This window comes from Biomphalaria glabrata, chromosome 1 (assembly GCF_947242115.1).
Source record: "Biomphalaria glabrata chromosome 1, xgBioGlab47.1, whole genome shotgun sequence".
Lineage (NCBI taxonomy): Eukaryota > Metazoa > Mollusca > Gastropoda > Planorbidae > Biomphalaria > Biomphalaria glabrata.
The window spans coordinates 41,337,445-41,357,325 of NC_074711.1; the positions used below are offsets into that span (position 1 = coordinate 41,337,445).

The following is a 19,881-nucleotide window of genomic DNA, read 5'->3' on the forward strand; positions in this document are numbered from 1 at the left end:
CACTATAGGGAGGAGATAATCAGAAGACAATTTTGATCTTCACTAACTTTACAATAACCAGCTATTAGTGGATTAAACTAATCTAATACACACCTTTGTTGTAATATTTTTTCTTCCCCTCGGAACAGTTCAGACACATATACACTCTAGCTTAAATACATACACTCTGAAAGGGTGAATATCTTTTCTTGATCTTATTAGCCTATTAAATTTTCCACAAATTTAGTTTGTATTATATAATACAGGCGTTACTTCAAAAAAGATGATTACGTCCTACGTGTCATGCATCTAGTCATGCATATTAACCAATGACCTAAATTCTGCCAAGTCACTGGTTTTCCTGGCTGGCTCAGGCAACCCATTCCATGCTCTAATAGTACTAGGGAAGAAGGAGTATTTGTACAAATTTGTCCTAGCATATGGGATGAGGAATGTGCCTAAAAATATTCTTTTATTTATAAAACAAAATAATTAGTACCTTGGTAACTGATTATTTCAAAGTGATGTTAGATGAAAATATGAATAGCTTATAAAATCTTTATCAATTTAACAAATTTTGTAAACAACGATAGAACACTAAATAACTTAGAAAAATTTATTCTTTTATGTCTTGTTTTTACAAACATATTTTTAACTTGCAGAAATATGAAAGAAATAATATTGTCTTAGACGGTGCTCAATTACCTTATGGACGATTTGGATCTGCCATAACAGAAATAGGGGACATAAATCTTGATGGAATGTCAGGTAAATTAAAATTAATGCAATCAATGAGCTAGCACATTTGATTCCTTATCCCTATCAACCATGGGCCCAGCCGATTGGGAGGGGGGGGGGGGGGTTCACCCCTCCCGAAATGAAATCCTAGCCCCCCCCCCGGGGGGGGGCGGAATTTAGTGACTGATTTTTGCTTTGACTGTTTATTTTAGGGGAGATTTTAATACTAAACCATCACTTGCCCTAGCGCAGCTAAGGAGGTTTTGAGTTTAAAACCCCCTACCAGGGAGTTATTCGTTTAAAAACCCCTCTTCTATAAAACAAAACAAAAATAATGTAAACGACAATTACCAAATTCCAACAGCATAGATAAGTGAGTTTTGATTTTTTTAAACCCCTCCGAAATTCACGATAAAACCCAATCTTCAATATAAGACTATCTATACATCAGTCACCAGATTCTATGAGTGTAGCCAAGAGGGGTTTTGTGTTTAAAGAGGGGTTTTGTGTTTAAAACCCCCCTGCAGCGGGGTTTGCAGCTAAAAACCACCTCTTCAATATATAAAAAAGCAATTACACATTCAAAATTCTATGAGCGTATCCAAGCCAAGGGGGTTTTGAATTTAAACCCACCTCCTCCAGAAAGCTTTTTTTTAAAGTTTCAAACCCCTCCAGATGGATTTGAGTTTAAAATCCCCCTACAGAGAGTTTTGAGGTTGAAAACCTCTCTCTCAATATTATTCTAAAGCAAACGTCACCAAATTATATGAGCGTAGCTAAGGGGGTTTTGAATTTTCAAAAAAAAAAAAAAAATCCAGAGATTTTGTAGTTTAAAACCCCTACAGATGATTTTGACGATAAAACTTCCCTTTTCGATATAAATCTAAAGCAAACTAAAGTCACCTAATTCCAAGAGCGTAGCCAAGAGAGGTTACACATTTCTACCATTGGATGGGCTGCATTAATAAAGTGCAGTGAATAGTCATCTGCCGAAATTGAAAAAGACTAAATGTAGCTCAACAAAGATGGCTGAGACGGATTTTAGGAGTCATTTATAGAGATCGTGTCTCAAGCAAGGAAATCCTATGCCAAGCTGGGAGTCGATCCCTTAGTAAGGTTGTGACAGAGCGTCGCATGAGGTTTGCGGGGCATATTCTCCGACAAAATGAATTAAGCACACTAAGAGTTGCGATTACAGGGAGGCCATTATGAGGAAAGCGCAATATTTGCTTGACATGTCACAACGCAGTGTAATCATACTCTCCAAAGACCACAATAAAATGGACACCAAAGCCACAGGTCAACAGAATTAGGGGCAGTCACTTATAGCATGACCTCGTATAGCATGGCACCGTTTAATAGGATACCATGCAACGTTGCACCTTATAGCATGGCAACATATCCTCATTGATGATTCCAAAACTATGGACCCTATCTGAGAAGGTGGGCCATGGTTAGCGACTGATTCTTAATGAAAATAACATGCGCCAATGCAATAAATGATAGGCTACAGGAAGACCTATACCAATATACAAATTTATGAAGCACCCTAATCAATATTTTAGTCAATAAAAAAAAACAACTAATATGTTGTTTCATTTGTTTTTGTTTTTTTGTAGTTGTATTTTTTAGGGGGGGGGGGAGATTGGTTTCAATATTTTATTTTTTTTTATTTATTTTTAATTTAGTTTAATTTTTTTTTTACTTATAATTTTATGTTTAGATGTAGCTATTGGAGCTCCTGGAGAAACTGATGGAGCTGGAAGTATTTACATTTACTTGGGATCTTTAAATGGATTTGTTAATGTACCAAGTCAAAGAATTCAAGCCTCACAGGTATTTGACCTACGTGTTTCAACTTTTTCTTACATCATAGTAGTTGATGCCAGTGGCGTAGCTAGGGTAGTTGATGCCAGTGGCGTAGCTAGGGTATTTGATGCCCTGTGCGGCAGTTTCTCATGATGCCCCCCCCCCCCCAAATAAAAAATGTTTTAAAACAGCGAAAAGTTTCTATAATCAAAATAAATTGTATTCATAATTTAAGCATTTCTATTTCGCTAAGAATTGATTTCACAAAAAGATAATACAAGCGAATCTCACGGGCTTTCTCGCCGGCAAACTATCGATAAGTTTATCTTTTATTTTTGTCTGCTTTCCAGTCATTCCTAGTCTTTAAGCTTATCTATAGAAACTGACCATTTCTTGGACTTACGATTTATGACCTATTTTTGTACATAATGTTGACCAGCCTGTAACAGTTTAATTATCTTAACATAGTAGAAACTTTATCCTCCCCCTCCCCCGATTGCCCCCCCCAGTCGTTTAATTTTGAACAAGACATTTTTTTTTTAAACTTTGATAGATGGAGTTATTATTTATTTGTTTTTCAGTTGAATGACATGTATTCAATGTTCAGTAAGCCGTAGTATTCTTTGTTCTCGGTTTGCACTGTTCAGGAGCGGAAACCGGGGCCCGTACATCATACCCTAGATGAGCCCGGGGAAAAAAAAACCCTCCTGGGAGCTACAGCTTTGCCACCTTAAAAGGGGGTTTGAGTTCGGATTCAAATTCTATCAGATTTGTGTTTGCTGAGCGGTTGGAAAACTTTCTCCCAATACCCTCTCACCCCACTTTTCCACAAGAGATTGGGCCATTACTAATTGGTCATATATTTTTTAAAAAGACCATTATAAACGTGTCCATAACCAGTGCATGAACAATGAAGTAACATCATGTAAGGCTTTAAAAAAAAGTGTAAAAGTTGCCTTCAGAGATTTAAACAAATCTGGTAAAATTTGATTCAAGCTGGTCTGCAACTTACATTTAATTTAAGAAAGAATATAAGACATAACTAATTATCAAAACATGTTTTTGTTTTGTAATTACACTATGCAGTTTTACGGAGAAAGTTTGTCCTCAGTTTGATGCCCCCCACCACTTGATGCCCCGTGCTGCCCGCACCACCCGCACATTGCTAGCTACGCCACTGGTTGTAGCAATGTAGCATTCTACATCAAATTTGTCTCTGATAATCTTATTCGCAAGGCTATACAAACAACTGTGTGTTTTCTTGAAACTATGGATAGCCAATTTTACAGTATTTTCTAGATTTATGCTGGCCTTTACAAGCTATTACATACTTATATATTATCAATTTGTTATTTTTTTACACATGTAGGCCTATTTTAGAGTAAACTAATACTAATTTAAAGCATTGTTTCTCCAACATTTAAATGTGACACTCCCTAAGAAATAAACTTTGCATTGACATGCCCTTTACTAAAGTCCTGGGGAGTGTGACGTTTTCTGTTTATTTCTTGGTAATGCTTCTTATATTAATTGTTGATTAAACAGAAACATCACACGCCGGAGATTATATTAATAATTTGATAATTCACTGGAGAAACATCTGTATTCTCTAAAAACTTCTTTAATAAACTTCTTCAGGTTACATATACAATTAACTTCTCAATTCAATAACAACTTGACTTAATTCTTCATAAAAATTGAAGATACAACAACAACTTCAACTAGTATAACTTCAACTAATGAAACTTCAACTAATGGACCTGCAAATTTTTAAACTTATACTAACACAAGACCGTTAATAAGCAAAGACCGTTACAATGCGAGGACCCCGACTAACTAACTTTCCTCTAATTTATACTTTTCTCAATCGTACTTTCCAGAATCATAGAAACTTCTCCCCTAATTATTTTATTAACTGTGACCTTCTAGAAGCTGACGTATGCTATTTTTTCCCTTAACCTCTTTCTTTGATTGGATGACTAAAATTAACTTGTTTACTCTGGTCAACTCTGACTTAACCTGGGCTTCTAGAAACTGGTCGAAATAGGTCAGTCTCGACTCGTGACAGGGAACTCTGGCTTCAGATGTTGTCCTGCATTCTGAGTTGCATACAGGGCTGGATTTGGAGAAAGCAGAAGGGGCTACTGTCCAAGAGACTCAGAATTTTGACGGGTCAGCAACTTTGAAGTCGTGTCTTCTTCTTTTTCATTCTCATTTTTCATGTCAGAAGGTTCAGATCAGTAATCTATATTTGAGATGAACTGCGTAAGGTTTCCAGATCAGGCTGTTCTCCGTATAGTTTTTGTTCTATAGGAAGGTTTTGGGGCTAGAGTCTTTTTCGAGCCTCTTAATATATTGTATGCAGCTTTGAAGGACATAGACAGCATTCGCAAGTTTTCAAATTTTTTGTTTCTCATTTTTACCAACAATACTTTAAATGTTATGGTTGGCAAAAATGTTGGAATTAAGAAGTGTTGTGCTTCTAGTTCTAGCATACTCATAATATAAAATATAAATGCAACTTTGGATTTACAACAGGGCATCAAAAATACTGCCTTACCTTCATGAACTCAAAAAAATACATTTTTACAATTACTCTTATTGGTTTGCAAACCCTTTTTTCAGGGTTGATATGTGATATGGATCTTGAAAATGGCTCTAATTTTTTTCATATAAATTTGACAGTTCAAGAAATGAAATACTACCTTATTGGCCAAATGGGGAAAACTTGAGTTCGACCATTTTTCAGAATATGATTATCTTAAAATTAAATGTGGTCTGAGATTTATATCTTGAATATATGTTATTGGAAATTCCTGCATATATTCACTTAAGAGTAAAATAAACATATAAATGCTCACCAATATTTTTGCACATAATCTAATGTAGAAATTGGTCAAGACTATTGACATTTTTTATACTACACAATCAAATCACCAAATTAGAATCTTCTATAGACCATATTTCTAACTAGATTCAGTATTCTTGTCTACTAGCTGTATTTTAATATTGCTAAGTCTGAATCAAGATCACCAAACTAGAATTGTATGATACTCCCAGTAAACTTATACATGGGCGTGAACAGGATTATTTTCGAGGGGGGGGAGTATTAAGAGCAAAGTAATTACATAGTGTCATCAGCTTCATAATGGAGGAATAGTTGTTTTTTTTTTAACTTTTTGCTTATATTTGTTGTTCTACTCAAGTATGCAGATTAAATATCTTTAAAAAGAAGGAGAACTAGATAGATGCACAAGTTCTTCATTTCTTTTTTCTAAGCTATGGCATGCTTTGAAATATAAGTATTATTATTAATAATTATATTTTTATTAAAGCTTTTGAAAACGTGTAGGAGCCTCTAAAAAAAATCCGGCCCAGAACCTCCTCATACATAAGTCCAGACCTGGCTGCACACATGCATTCATCTTCTTCTATTTATCTTAGTAAAAAGAAAAATGCTAGTGAAAACAGTAGATTTGGTCATATAGGAAAGTCTTGTAATGATCCTGTTGTGTTGTTGTTTTTTTTGTCACTCAAAAGTGTTAAAGTGAATGATGAATATTAATCCAGAGAAATAGTACCATTCAAACATAAAAAAATGTGACTTGTAAGTTAGGCTTGTCAGCCAGATCTTCCTCGTTTGCAGACTGTTGAAACCCTTTAAAAGTAATCTTGCAAGTTCCCCTTCGTTTTAACCTCATTTGAAACCAACTTTAGAATCTCTGTATAATGCATGCAAACTGTAATAAGGTATTATTTATAACAGCAGTCTATGAATGCACATTGCAACATTTAATACATAAAAATATTGTTGTGTTTTTATTATTGTTTTGATTACACTATTTGTTTTAAAGATTCCTGGACAAGTAAAAGGTTTTGGTTTTGCTTTCTCAAACAAAGAAGTTCCTCTTAATAAAGCATACCCAGTTTTTGCAGCAACATCAGTTGTTAGTGAAACGGTGGCTGTGTTTAAATGCAGGTAAGTTTCTCTGATAGATCATATTGTTATAGTCTTTACACTATGTGTAGGATACACAGTAGTAGTCATATACTACTTAGTTTAAGTATTGGTAATGATTGGGAATATTATTAGGTCTAGGGTGTGATGCATAAATATTACACTATCCATTTCATCCACAAACATTAACAATACATGTGACTGCCACTTGTTCTTTCTGCTCCTCTCTCTGTAGTCACTTCTGTATACTGCATACCATTCATGGAAAAATTTAAACCACACTACATCAAAAGCCATGTAGAACCTATAAAGAGGAATAGCGATTCAGGGTAATTCACTATAATCACAAACAAAGTGGAAATAAACAGTGCGGGATTTACCTATAGGCAACATATAAGGTACAGCTTACTGCCTCTGCTTGCTGGAGCCCCCGAAAATGGTTCTAGGGATATTTTCAATCATTTTGAAGAAAGAGCAAAGGGAAACTATTTCCTTACAAAGAGGCTTATCAAGTTTAAATCTAAATCTGGAAGTTCACAAATCCTGTATGCAATGAAAGTTTGCAAGAAAAAGAAAGGAAATAAATGAAGTGGTCAGCATATTTATAGTGATGTCTCAAACGCCACCAGACTTTTGAACAGGATGGATGATATTTACAAACTCAAACAATCGAACAGTGAAAAAACTGTGTTGGTTTATGCTTAAAATTTTTAATTTTTAGTATTTGTGATTTATTATCATCTGTTGGGCTGTGGTGGCTGAACAAGTAAAGACTGATATTTTGAGCTTCAGGAGTTTTAGTATGTTTTTGAGTTCACCCAACTGTAATGCACTGGCGGATCCAGGGGGGGGGGCGGTAGGGGCGATCGCCCCCCCCCCCCCACTCGGCCGACCCCGAAGGGGGGGGGGGGGCGGACGAATTTTAGTATAGAATTCACACAATTTGTATACGAATTCATTACTTATGTTAATAATATATACTAATTATTTATATTTCAACCTATTTTTAGATTATTTCGCCCCCCCCTCTAGTATGCTGGCCGATTTGGTGGGGTCGGGAGGGGGCGATGGTATCAATCCCGCCCCCCCACCCATACACTTTCGAGTGGGGGGGGCGGTCCAATTTATTTGTAGAAATCACAGCTTGCTAACAGAAACAATTAAATATATATATATGATTAAAACTTGTTATTAATATTTTAACCGATCTTTATATTAGGTCGTTCCCTGTTTGCCGATTGGGGGAGGGGGGGGGAGCGAATACCTCTACAGCCTAAACCCTTTGAGTGGGGGGGGCGGTCCTACTTTTATGGAGAAATCATAGTTTGTGAACAAAATTAATTCAATTAATATATAAATTTTATATTATGTCAATCCCCTTCTGGTATCTTGGCCGATTTGGTGGAGTTGGGGGGAGAGTGATTGCATGTACTGCCCTCCCACTCTAGCCCTCTGAGTGTGGTGGGGCGGTCCTATTTTTATGGAGAATCATAGTTTGTGAACAAAATTAGTTGAGTCGCCCCACCCCTATTCTTTAATGCCAAATGCAATCTTTAGCAGAAATTATTAAAGGAGCGAGGATTACTCGTTTTCACTCTACCGCCCCTCTCATTTCCAGACATAGTTTATGTAATTTCACATGAATTTATCATAATTATTTTAAGAAAGTTAGAATTCAAATGAAATTTTTAGTATAAGAGTCATGATTGAGAAGTTCTAAACTCATATAATCCAGAACATAGTCGCCTTTTCCCAACCTTTACTCAATCTGAAATTTTTCTAGTTAAATAAATTTGGGACTATAACTCACAATTTATACTTTAATTTTATTGAAAATTATTTATCGAATAATTCTTTTTTCGGCGGCGATCCTCAAATCCAAATCTAAATATGTGGGGTATCTAATCTTCTCAAGGAACAAATCGGTTTTATTTGCAATGTATTAAGGGCCTATAAATTCATATTAGAATATTTTTCAAGTACAACATTATTTGAAAGGTCCTTTTTTAATAGTATGAAAAATGAGCTTTATGTCAGGAGAATGCGTTTCTTCTTTGAAGAATGCAAGAAAAGGTTTTTGGCGTCGGAACCCCACTGATAAATAATGAGCTGTAGTTGTCAGGAGAATGCGTTTCTGTAGTGAAGAAAACGCTTTTGCCGAACTCCATTGATAAATAATGAGCTGTAGATGTCAGGAGAATGGGTTTCTGCATTGAAGAATACAAGAAAACGCTTTTGGCGTCGGGGCTTCGCCCCGAATTCTTTTATGAATAATGAGCTCTCTATGTCAGGAGAATGCGTTTCTGCATTGAAGAATGTAAAAAAAAAACGCTTTTGGCGACGGGGCTTCGCCCCGAACTCCATTAATAAATAATGAGCTGTAGATGTCAGGAGAATAGTATTCTGCATTGAAGAATGCAAGAAAACGCTTTTGGCGTCGGGGCTTAGCCCCTAATTCTTTTTATGAATAATGAGCTGTATATGTCAGGAGAATGCGTTGCTGCAGTGAAGAATGCAAAAAAGACGCTTTAGGCGTCGGGGCTTCGCCCCGAACTCTATTGATAACTAATGAGCTGTAGATGTCAGGAGAATGCGTTTCTGCATTGAAGAATGAAAGAAAACGCTTTTGGCGTCGGGGCTTCGCCCCAAATTCTTTTTTGATTAATGAGCTGTATATGTCAGGAGAATGCGTTTCTTCAGTGAAAAAAGCAAGAAAACGTTTTTGGCGTCGGGGCTTAGCCCCTAATTCTTTTTATGAATAATGAGCTGTATATGTCAGGAGAATGCGTTTCTGCAGTGAAGAATGCAAAAAAGACGCTTTAGGCGTCGGGGCTTCGCCCCGAACTTTATTGATAACTAATTAGCTGTAGATGTCAGGAGAATGCGTTTCTGCATTGAAGAATGAAAGAAAACGCTTTTGGCGTAGGGGCTTCGCCCCGAATTCTTTTTTGAATAATGAGCTGTATATGTCAGGAGAATGCGTTTCTTCAGTGAAAAAAGCAAGAAAACGCTTTTGGCGTTGGGGCTTTGCCCCGAAACCCACTATGGAACCTTATAGCACAGCCCCAGTTGTTTTGTTTTTCGCCGAATGTTGAGAAATGCTGCGTTTTTTTTTCATATATATATATATATATATATATATATATATATATATATATATATATATATATATATATGCTGCACGCACGTTTATGCATAGGGTTAGGGTTTACTGGGCGTTAGGGTTAGGGTTTGGAAAAAAATCGCCCCTCCCCCCACTCCAAAGTTCTGGATCCGCTAGTGCTGTAATGGGTACCTGACCTACATTGGGAAATGAAAAGCATTTGGTCACTGTGCTGCCCACATGTCACTCATTTTTGGGAAAGCTTTACCCTGTAATTTGTATTATAATTCAAATTATTATTAGAATATTTTTAAAAAGCTAATCAACTATTTAAATTACTGAGTGATAACTTTGTTATTTTAAAAAAATAATTTTACTACACAATTGTTTGAAATACTGCAGTTTCACTGTTGCATGCATTCATTCCAAACAGGCCTATTGTGGAAGTTGAAGCAACCCTTACAGCCACACCCAACCCTGTAGATACTAAAGTCCCCTGTAATTCCTCTTCAAAAGTTCAAGGCAGCTGTATGAAAATTAGGTTTTGTTTGAAGCATGGCATAAAGCGAGATGAATTCAAAGCATTAAGTAAGCTCCTTAAAAATTTATATGTGATACACATTTTCTTATGAAACTATATTCATATGTAAAATTATAAAAATTGTAAAATTATGAGCTGGACTGTTAGTAAAACTTGATTTTTTAAAAACTCACTGGTAAGACATCATGAAATAATGATGCATTACAAGAAATAAATAGAATGAAACATGACAAAGTTCAGCTCCATAAAGTAGGAGTTAAAAAAAAAACTTTTTATATATTGCTTGTATCACTTTTGTAGAACTTATTAGCCAACAAAAAATATTATCATAAGATAAAAGAACCTTGACTGCACCATTTAATATCATTTCAATACACTTGTATATTATTTTGTTATAATGAAAAAGATGAATAGTTGTTAAATCACTAATGTACTCATTATAATCTTCGGACTTGAAGACAAGCCTTATTATTATTATTTTGCATAAATAATACATTCCCAGGCTGACCAAGAAAAAAGTGAATAAAAAAAGTAAAAAAAGACCAGCTTGGCTTTCATTGATGATCAAATTGCAACAGTCCCCTATCAGACCATGCAGCCTGTAAAGGTCATTTGTTTCTGTTGCCCACAGTTAATGAGGGTATCAAGTGACAAACACAACTACCAATCTCCTTTCCCTCCTTTATTTTTCCCCAACCAATGTCAGGTACCCATTAGAGCTGTGTGGACTCAGAGGAATCTAAAGATCTTGAATTTAAAAATCCCAGTCTTCACCAGGATTTGAACCTGGAACCCTTTGATTCTGAAGCCATGAGCTTTAGCCTACCATTCAGCCACTGTGCCTCCCGATAAAGTTTAAATGTTACACCATTTGTTTAGTATTGTGAATGTGAATGCTAATTATGTTTGCATCTATATTTTCATTGTTGTTGTAGTAATGCTGAGGTGGACTATTGTAGTCAAACGGAATTTCCATTAGTTTGTACCAATAAAATTATCTTATCTTTTCTCATGATTGCATTTTGAAAATGTCATTTATACCACAGATTACTACATTCACTTGGATATTGACACTAAAATCAAAGCAGTACAAAATAAACGAGCTTTATTTAGAAATGAAAAAAATGAATCAGCTCACTCAGTCAACAAAAGTAACATAGCTGTCAGGTCACCAAACAGTCCAGCATGCAATGAGTTTCTTGCTGTGCTTCAAGATGTAAGAAGCTGTCTTTGTGTAGTCCTATAAATAAATAAAGTGTTTTTGTTGAACTGCTCTGTTTAAATAAGATTTGTTTTCACATTACAAATTTTATAAATTGTGAAAGGTTATTAAATTATTTTTTTCCCTGTCTCATCATTTAATTTATTGTCATTACCTAAAATAATAAGAATATAAATTACTAAATAATTCCCAATGAACTGATGCACTTTATAACTAAATAAGCTGAGCTATTAATGTTCTATGTTTGGATGATTAAATGATTAATAGCCTTAGGCATAGGCAAACTAGGCAGCTGCCTACGGCCTTTGATTGGTTGGGGCCTTGAAAGGATTCAAAACAAAAATTTTGAGAAAAAAATACGAAATTTGGATCAAATGTCAAACATAGCACTGCATAGCAGAACTCTATGACTCATCTATTAGCCTAGCTCTAAGTCTCTATACTATGATTCAAGATGCCATACAGAATACTTCTGGAATTCCGCTATATGAATTTAATATATTTTTTGAGTTAGATATAGAAGGAAAAAGGTTTTAATGCATTGTGTAATTTTATTTTTCAGTCTTTTTGTCAATTTCGTTAGGGGGCACCTAATTCATTTCACCTTGGGCCTCCAATTAATTACGACCAGCCTGTTAAAATAATTAATATGTTTCTTCATTACATTTTACTTTGATAAATCCTTTTTTCAATTCCTTGCAAAAAAAAAAATAATAATAATAATAATTTCATTTAAAAATGTACCGGTATGCGGAAATGGTATGTATCAATCTGTAAGAAATTAAAATTTTCTTTTAGGTAAAATTAGAATAATATTTATTATCAGGGCATTTATGCCCATCTTTATTAATAAAGATATCCTCATTCAGGCATACATGAATAGATCTAATAAAAACAAGTTTAATTTAAATCTATTCCACTCAACTTGTAGGCACAAATAAACAAAGACAGATTCACACCAATTATTATTGTTGCTGACTTCAGAATAGAGCCTTCCCAGAATCCAGCTAATGATCCAGTTTTGGATGAGACCAAAGCTAGTAATAGAACTTTAGAAGTATGTATTTTTTTTTCTCCAGAGAAATTTATTGTTCTTTAATTTTACCTAAATTATAATTTATTTAAAATGTTAAAAATGTGTCGTGATAATTATATTTCAGGTAACATTTGTTAATGAATGTGGTTCTGATGCTAAATGTGAAGTTGATCTTTCAGTTAATGCTAATTTAGCCTATGTCCCTTTAAATACACACTGGACACATGCTGTGGTCAATCTGACAAAGGTAACATATTTAAATTTATACATTGAATTTACAAGTTGTACAAAATATTTTTTCCTGCTTCATTTTCATTGAAAAAAGGCTGTTTTTTTTTTTACATTCCTTTAAAATCATTTCATTAAAAGGAAATTACTTTGAAAGTTAACATCAAGAATAAAAATGATCCTTCATATGGAACTGTGGCTACCATTGAGTTGGATTCCTATGTACCTTTCATCAAAGCTAGATCAGATCCTAATTGTGACACTCAGGCAATTGGCACTAATACTACAGACATTTCTTTAATAACAGATAAACTTGTGGTATGTGGAAGTTTAAATTTGGTTGCAAGTTTAATCATGTATTAGATGAGCTATTGGCCTAATAGATATCTCCATAAATCATAATTTTTGTTAGTAAAAGAGACATTTTATATACACTAAATCAAAATAAATAAATTATTTATAAAGTTTATATACTGTATTTGTAGAGGAAAAAAATACACAAATACACCTGTACATAAACAGAGATGATTTAATAGTAGATCAAATCCATCACCCTGGCACCTTATTCTTTATTAACAAATTTTCCACTTAAATCTCTTTCACACACAAGAATGAAAATTGTTTTGTTGTTTTTTTTTACTTTTTGGATATATTTTTTGTTTGTCTGCCTCTAAGTTTTAAAGTAAATTCATCAGAAAGTTTGCTAAAACCTCTTATTTATAATATATTTCACAGAGGCTCTACTCTAAAAGATTTTGATTTACTTTTTTTGTCATTGTGTAGATAATCTGCAGTTTTTTTGAGCCATTAGACTCTAGTGGTGAGATCACATTTAATGTGTTGTTTGATATTGAACAAGCTGATTGGAAAAAGGATGAACTGAAGATTAAGATTGATGTCATGCCCAAATCTTCAGAACACAACCCTGAAATTTCCTTGTTGGATAATACAAAAACTTTGAATGCCAAGGTTTACATTGTAGCCAATATTACACTGGAAAGGTAAAATATTACAAAGCAATAATAAATGATAATTTTTTTTTACATATATTTACAATCTTTATAGTTACATCATGTATATATAATTTTTTGCATCTTGTGCAATTTTTATATCTTGTAGTCTAGAATGTTTTTAATCCAAAAATAAATTACTGTAGTAGCAGGCCTATCATATTTAAATTTTCCCTGATAGAACTTGGTTGATGTTGTAATACACATAAGTTAATTCTTACCAAAAGCTAGACTGGGAATCATATTAGCACAGCAACCGCTTCATGGTGGCTTATCCTTACCATTAAACCTGGGTGGAGTCAGAGAAATGTGACTTTTTTGTCAAAGTTATTGTATTGCTAGAATGTACTTACAAGTTTCTAATTTTCCTTCACAAATTTCCTCAAGGATAATAAAGATATTATTAATGTTATTATGTTAGAAATAAATGAGTATTCATTCTCTGGCTCTGCCAGGGTCGAGTTTCGTTAAAGAGAAACAAAATTCATTGTAGTCCCTTTGTCAGTGTCGACTGAGGAATTTTTTGGCGATGTGGCATGTCTGCAGCATCACCGCCCTCTGACAGGCAACTGTCTTCTTAGGAATGTTAAGGGCCTTGAAGGTATCTGTGAGGTCAGTTGTCATTACCCTATTGGTTGGTATAACAATGGGGTATATTGTTATTTTAGATAATTTCCATAAACGCTTAATCTCCAAGCCTAGGTTTCCATATTTTCTTTGATTTCCATTTCAGTTTTCCTTCTACTATTATTATCACCTTCTAGCCCAAAACTTCTTACAGGATGGCAGGAATGGAGGGGGCTGGGGTCCAAATATGGAATTGTTGTTAGGACGGTCTAAATCACTTAACACATAACTAGACAGTTCATAGTGGATAATTAATTATTAAAATCAACATTAGATAAACATTTTTGGGATACTGATGCTTAAAAAATTTTAAAAATTAGAATAATGATAGATTTTTATTTCACTAACTTTTTAACTTCCAGTTTATCAACACCATCAGAACATACAATTTATGATGTCAAGAATAAACCGAGCAAAGATGATGATCAAAAGCAGACTTTATTTAACATCACTCATAAAATTCTTGTCAGAAACAATGGTCCGAGTTTTCTTCCAAAAACTGAGATTCTTGTGGAAGTTCCAATTTTTCTTTCAGAGGAGACTCGATTGGTAACTAAAGCTGATGTCAAGGTAAATTCAAACACATTTTGTATAAATGAATCATGGGCAGTGTTTGAATGCAATATCATAGATCTTAATATTCAGGCATCTAGTTTAATTATTAATTCAATTAAAAGTCTCCACATGTTAAAAGGTATTATTTTTATTATTTTAATCAGCTGCAAGTTCCTAGCAAAATGAACTTAACATTTTTTACTTGGCTTCTTTTTATTTTTGCTTTTAAATGAAAATTAGGTCTTTTTTAGTTGTTGTTTTTTAATCTTTTGCTTAAGAGCTTCATATAATGTCTAGTCTGATGTCTTGTTAAATAGCTCATAATCGGTATCTCATTATACTGTATAAATACTAATAAATCCATGAATGAGATTTTTCTTTCAGATGTCCACACCATCAGGTGAAATCCACTGTCAAACAAACCCAAACATTGTCGACCGACAAGTAGTACCAAGTACCACAACACAACTCACAACTCATAGCCAGGATAAAGGTAAATATAACGTCACTGTTACTTTCAAAATCTAAATTGTTAGTAATATATGAGATTGTTAAGAATGTTAAAAATGATTTTGGAAATTAGTCTTTTTTCTTAATTGCCCATGAGATAACAATACTGTTGTTTTTTTTATTTCTGTAACTAAACACACAATAAAACATATAAATATTTAAAAAATAATTAATTAATATCTAAGTAATTGCTAGACTTTATAAGTCTCCCTATCTATTTTACATGGTTTCTGAGATCACTAAATAGGCTACTTAATTAATTTCTCTTTAACTGAGTCATTCATTAAAATTATTAATGTAAATTTTACCTTGGTGTAATTTTTTCAAAATACTAGTGTGTCTCTAAGAATATCATAGTCTAACTTGTACAAAACACATACCAGACACTTCCTCTAAAAATCAATTTTTAAAATGCTACAGTCTGTAAAGTCTCTTAGAATATCATAATATCAATAGTATAATGCACATACATATTTCCTAAATAAATTGAATACATAAGAGAAACATTTAAAAAAACAACTTATGTAGGTTTTTAGAACAAGACTAGAAAATCAAACTATCACAAAGTATATGTGAGAATCTGTTATTATGCAACGTTGTCATGTCAAGAGTCAAAATTCAATCTCATCTTTATTTTACTATATTTTCTTTAATATTTCACTAGTGCTGTTATTCTGTTTAATATATATCTAATATCCCATCATAAATATGCTTTCGCATTTGATATTTCTATATAATTAAACTATTAAGAAAGCAAAAATAAAATAAATATATAAAATTTATCGACAAACAGTAGATAGCAGCAATATTTAGTATAAATATATCTAAATCTTTCATCTTGGAGGCACGGTGGCTGAGTGGTAAAGCACTTGGCTTCCAAACCAGGAGTATTGGGTTTGAATCTCAGTGAAGAATGGGATTTTTATTTTCTGGATGTTTAGGGTGCCTCAGAGTCCACCCATCTATAATAGATACCTAACAATAGTTGGGGAAAAGTAAGGGTGTTTGGTCATTGTGCTGACCACATGACACCCTTGTTAATTATGGGCCACAGATACAGAGGATATTATATCATCTGCCCTATTGATCACAAGCCCTGAAAGGGAATTTTTATATCTAAATCTTAATATAAAGTGCATCTAATAGATTATTGACTTGTGGGTAATTGAGAAATATGGACAATATTGACGAGATCGTTTTAGTCAGAAAAAAATAAGCTTAATTGGCTTGTCCCATTAACAGTATTTGGTGCTTTAAGATTTAGTCTGAATAAGTTTCTAGTCGGATAAACTTTTATATATATTTTATATATATATTAGTTACTTAAAATGACGACATAGGTTGATTTAGTGCTTTTTTTAGTGCCTTAAATAATCCCCTCAGCGTGGCTGCCTATGTCTTCGATAGAATTCAAATTTTAAAATGAGTAAAAAAGAAATGTCTAATTGAAATAGTTAAGAACTCACACAATCATTTAGAGTGGATAATTTAAAACTGTTTAGCATTTTGAAGAAAACATTAGGGCTATCTGATAAGGTAAAATTATGGTATCCATTTTTTTTTTAAGTGTTCTGTATAATGCAAATTTTAACTTCCTTTCTTCTGCTAAGAAAGTAACACTTTAAAATGACTTGAGAAATTTTTTTTGTCTTAAACAAGTTTTTGTTTTTTATATGTTTATTTCCCCCTCAGACTTGTCAAGTGTTAGTACATTACCCAGCACCACCACAGAAGAAATTATTGACATTGTCAACAGAAAGCGTAGAGCAGTAGACAACAAGTGTCAAGGAAAAATGTGTTTTTTGGTAGGGAGAGTTACAAAGTATCATCCAATAGTAAGATAAAATTGTAATGTTTCACTAAAAATAAATTTGTTGGCCATTTTTACAAAGCTTATATCAAGACTGGGATTCTTATTTCAGGATCTTTGGGCCCCTCTGAGTCCACCCAGTTCTAATAGGTACCTGACATTAAATGGGGAAAAGTAAAGGAGGCTGGGCATTGTGCTGGCCACATGACACCCTCCATAACTATGGGCTACAGAAACAGAAGACCTTTACATCATGTACACTATAGATCACAAGGTCTGAAAGGGGAACTTTACTTTATTTCAACTGTCTGTCTGGTAAAATATGTGTACACTCAATCTTGGATCAAGTATACATTTTGCACAATTATTTTTGTACCTGACAAAAGAAGCATCAATAAAAAAGAAAAACCAATTAGTTAAATAACTATTGGTAATTAATATTTTTTTGGTATCGAACAAGGGAAAAAATCATACTTGACAGATGTGGTGGTATAGGTTGAATTAATCCCTTTGAAGAGTAACATTCACCCAGACACCCCCTTCCCAAATAAGTGGTAGGATCATAGTGCATTTAGAAAGCTAAAAGCATGAAATGGCACTTAACAAAAAACAATTGGTAAAAATATTTCTAATTGCACACATTTATTATTGTTAGTCTAGATCTATTCTAAATGTAATCACATGACAGGTCCAATCTAATTGATACTATTACACTTAATATAAGCTTTTTTAAAGTTTTTTTTTTTGTTTTTCTTACTTTTGTACAGAGATGTCAAGACAATCACAATCTGTGTCAATTATTTACTTGTGAACTGAATGCCAACATGAGGTCCAATAGCTATGCAGAGATAAATATCACCTTGGTTTTAGATTTGTCCAAATTGTATATTAAAGAGGTTGGTAATTTATCACTACCAGGATTTTTCAAATGTTATGATATGTACCAATATGTCAATAAATATATTTGTGTGTCTGTGTATGTAAAGTTTGCGTAAGTACAGTGTTACATATTAATACTTTTTTTTTTATCTGGAAAATCCAGGAGTTCAACACTTTACAATTTGTTAGTGATGTGATAGTCAAAGAACCCAAACATCCTCTGTTTAAATCTTGGGGAGTTATAAAACAGCAAGAGGTTTGTATAAGTTGCCTAATCCCTGAATCACCAGATACTGTGCATGGTGTTGTAATCATTATCATTTACAATGTCACTATATTATGTATTAAAATACTCAATGAACAAATCGCAGTTTATTTATTCATTTCTAACAAATAAATGTATTTTATTGCAGACCATTACCACATTCCACTTTATCCAGTCAGGGGGTAAAATAAATATCTGGATCATTATTGGGAGTGTTATAGCTGGACTAGTTCTTATTACAATTATTGTCATCATTCTATGGAAGGTAAACATGTTTCCTATACAATTGTAGCCAAAATTATTCACAAAAAATATTAGTTACACAAATTGAAAAAAAAATCAAAATGGTAAGATTTTGTGTACTCACTTATTTCAGATTGGCTTCTTCAAACGAACCAAACATTTGGAAGTTCAGAGGCAAAAAAGAGAGAGCATGAGAAGGTCAATGAAAGCCAAATTACATTCACAGTCAGAAGATTAATCACTTTACAAATATTTGTGAAAAGAAAACACTGACTTTCTAAGGACAATAACTCTGCTACATTTGCTCTTCTTTTTTTCTAAAAGGAAAGTTTTTGTTTTGTTTTGTTTAACAAGTTTCAGATTGGAGGATAATTTGCATTCTGGTCCAAACCTCCAGCAGAAAGGTGAAGGATGGCAGTGCAGCATTATGACCATGGAACAAAGGTCCAGGTCACATACCATATGACCAGGCAGCCATCCAAATCAAAGAAAACATTATTTTTGAACAATGTTGTTGTTGTCTTAATTTTGTGCATATTGACTTTTAGTCTGTCTGTCTTTCATATTTAGATCGCAAAAAAAAAAGAATAAAAGGCTATAGTAAATCTGATTTAACCTTTAATTTTCCCTTCAAACATTGCAATAATTTTAGTATCTATATTAGATTGCTCTGTATGTTTTTGTGAAAAGCAAATTAATGCCAAGGAATGTTTGGTATTACTTATTTATTTTATTTCTTAAACGTCACAAAAACTCATGCTAAAAAATAAGTAGTTCCAGATTTTTAATTAAATAACATATGGAAGCGCTATATGAAAAATCTCTATAATGACTTATATTTTATTATCTATAAAGTAGTTCCAGATTGTTTTATAAAAAATAAATTACGTCAAATGATTGTTTGAAATTGCTTTTGTGACTTATATTACACTTAATATTCTCGGACAATCCGTCACTATAGTTTAATCATCAATATCAAATTGTTCTGGATTTTCAACTTAAAAGAAATTTTATGTCATATGACTTACTTTACAAAAATAGACAATAAGTTTTTTCAGGATTTTTAAAAGAAGAAAGTCATTTACTAGAAATGTTTGTTGAAAATCACTCGTTTGGCTTATTTTACATTTCCTTGCGGAAACGTCAATAAAGTCTTTTATCTGGGAAAAAAAATTTCTGGAGTTTGTTTTGAAAAATATTTTGACTTACATTACTTTAATGTTCTTGCCGATCATTACTAAAATTGTATTAACAAAGAAAGATTGTTCCGAATTTTTAAGGAAAATGATACTAACGCAAATGACTGTTAGAAATTACTCTTTTAATATCTATATGTACCGTTATATATTAAGTTTCGTGCTAAAAAGG

General features: G+C 33.2%; 1 protein-coding gene across 1 annotated transcript in view; it reads left to right on the top strand.

The window, feature by feature from the left end:
• The window catches only part of LOC106069971 (integrin alpha-8-like), a 45,819-nt gene extending 26,696 nt beyond the window's left edge, over positions 1-19,123 (top strand). Inside the window, exons 11-26 of the mRNA XM_056036939.1 lie at positions 642-747; positions 2,441-2,553; positions 6,381-6,505; positions 10,021-10,175; positions 11,175-11,344; positions 12,282-12,407; positions 12,511-12,633; positions 12,756-12,932; positions 13,398-13,615; positions 14,614-14,821; positions 15,191-15,299; positions 17,009-17,121; positions 17,894-18,022; positions 18,169-18,261; positions 18,419-18,535; positions 18,647-19,123. Of these exons, the coding sequence (XP_055892914.1) occupies positions 642-747; positions 2,441-2,553; positions 6,381-6,505; positions 10,021-10,175; positions 11,175-11,344; positions 12,282-12,407; positions 12,511-12,633; positions 12,756-12,932; positions 13,398-13,615; positions 14,614-14,821; positions 15,191-15,299; positions 17,009-17,121; positions 17,894-18,022; positions 18,169-18,261; positions 18,419-18,535; positions 18,647-18,751 (2,187 nt within the window). The 3' untranslated portion in view covers positions 18,752-19,123. The remainder of the gene's footprint in view (positions 1-641; positions 748-2,440; positions 2,554-6,380; positions 6,506-10,020; positions 10,176-11,174; positions 11,345-12,281; positions 12,408-12,510; positions 12,634-12,755; positions 12,933-13,397; positions 13,616-14,613; positions 14,822-15,190; positions 15,300-17,008; positions 17,122-17,893; positions 18,023-18,168; positions 18,262-18,418; positions 18,536-18,646) is intronic.
• The last annotated feature ends 758 nt before the right edge of the window (positions 19,124-19,881 follow it).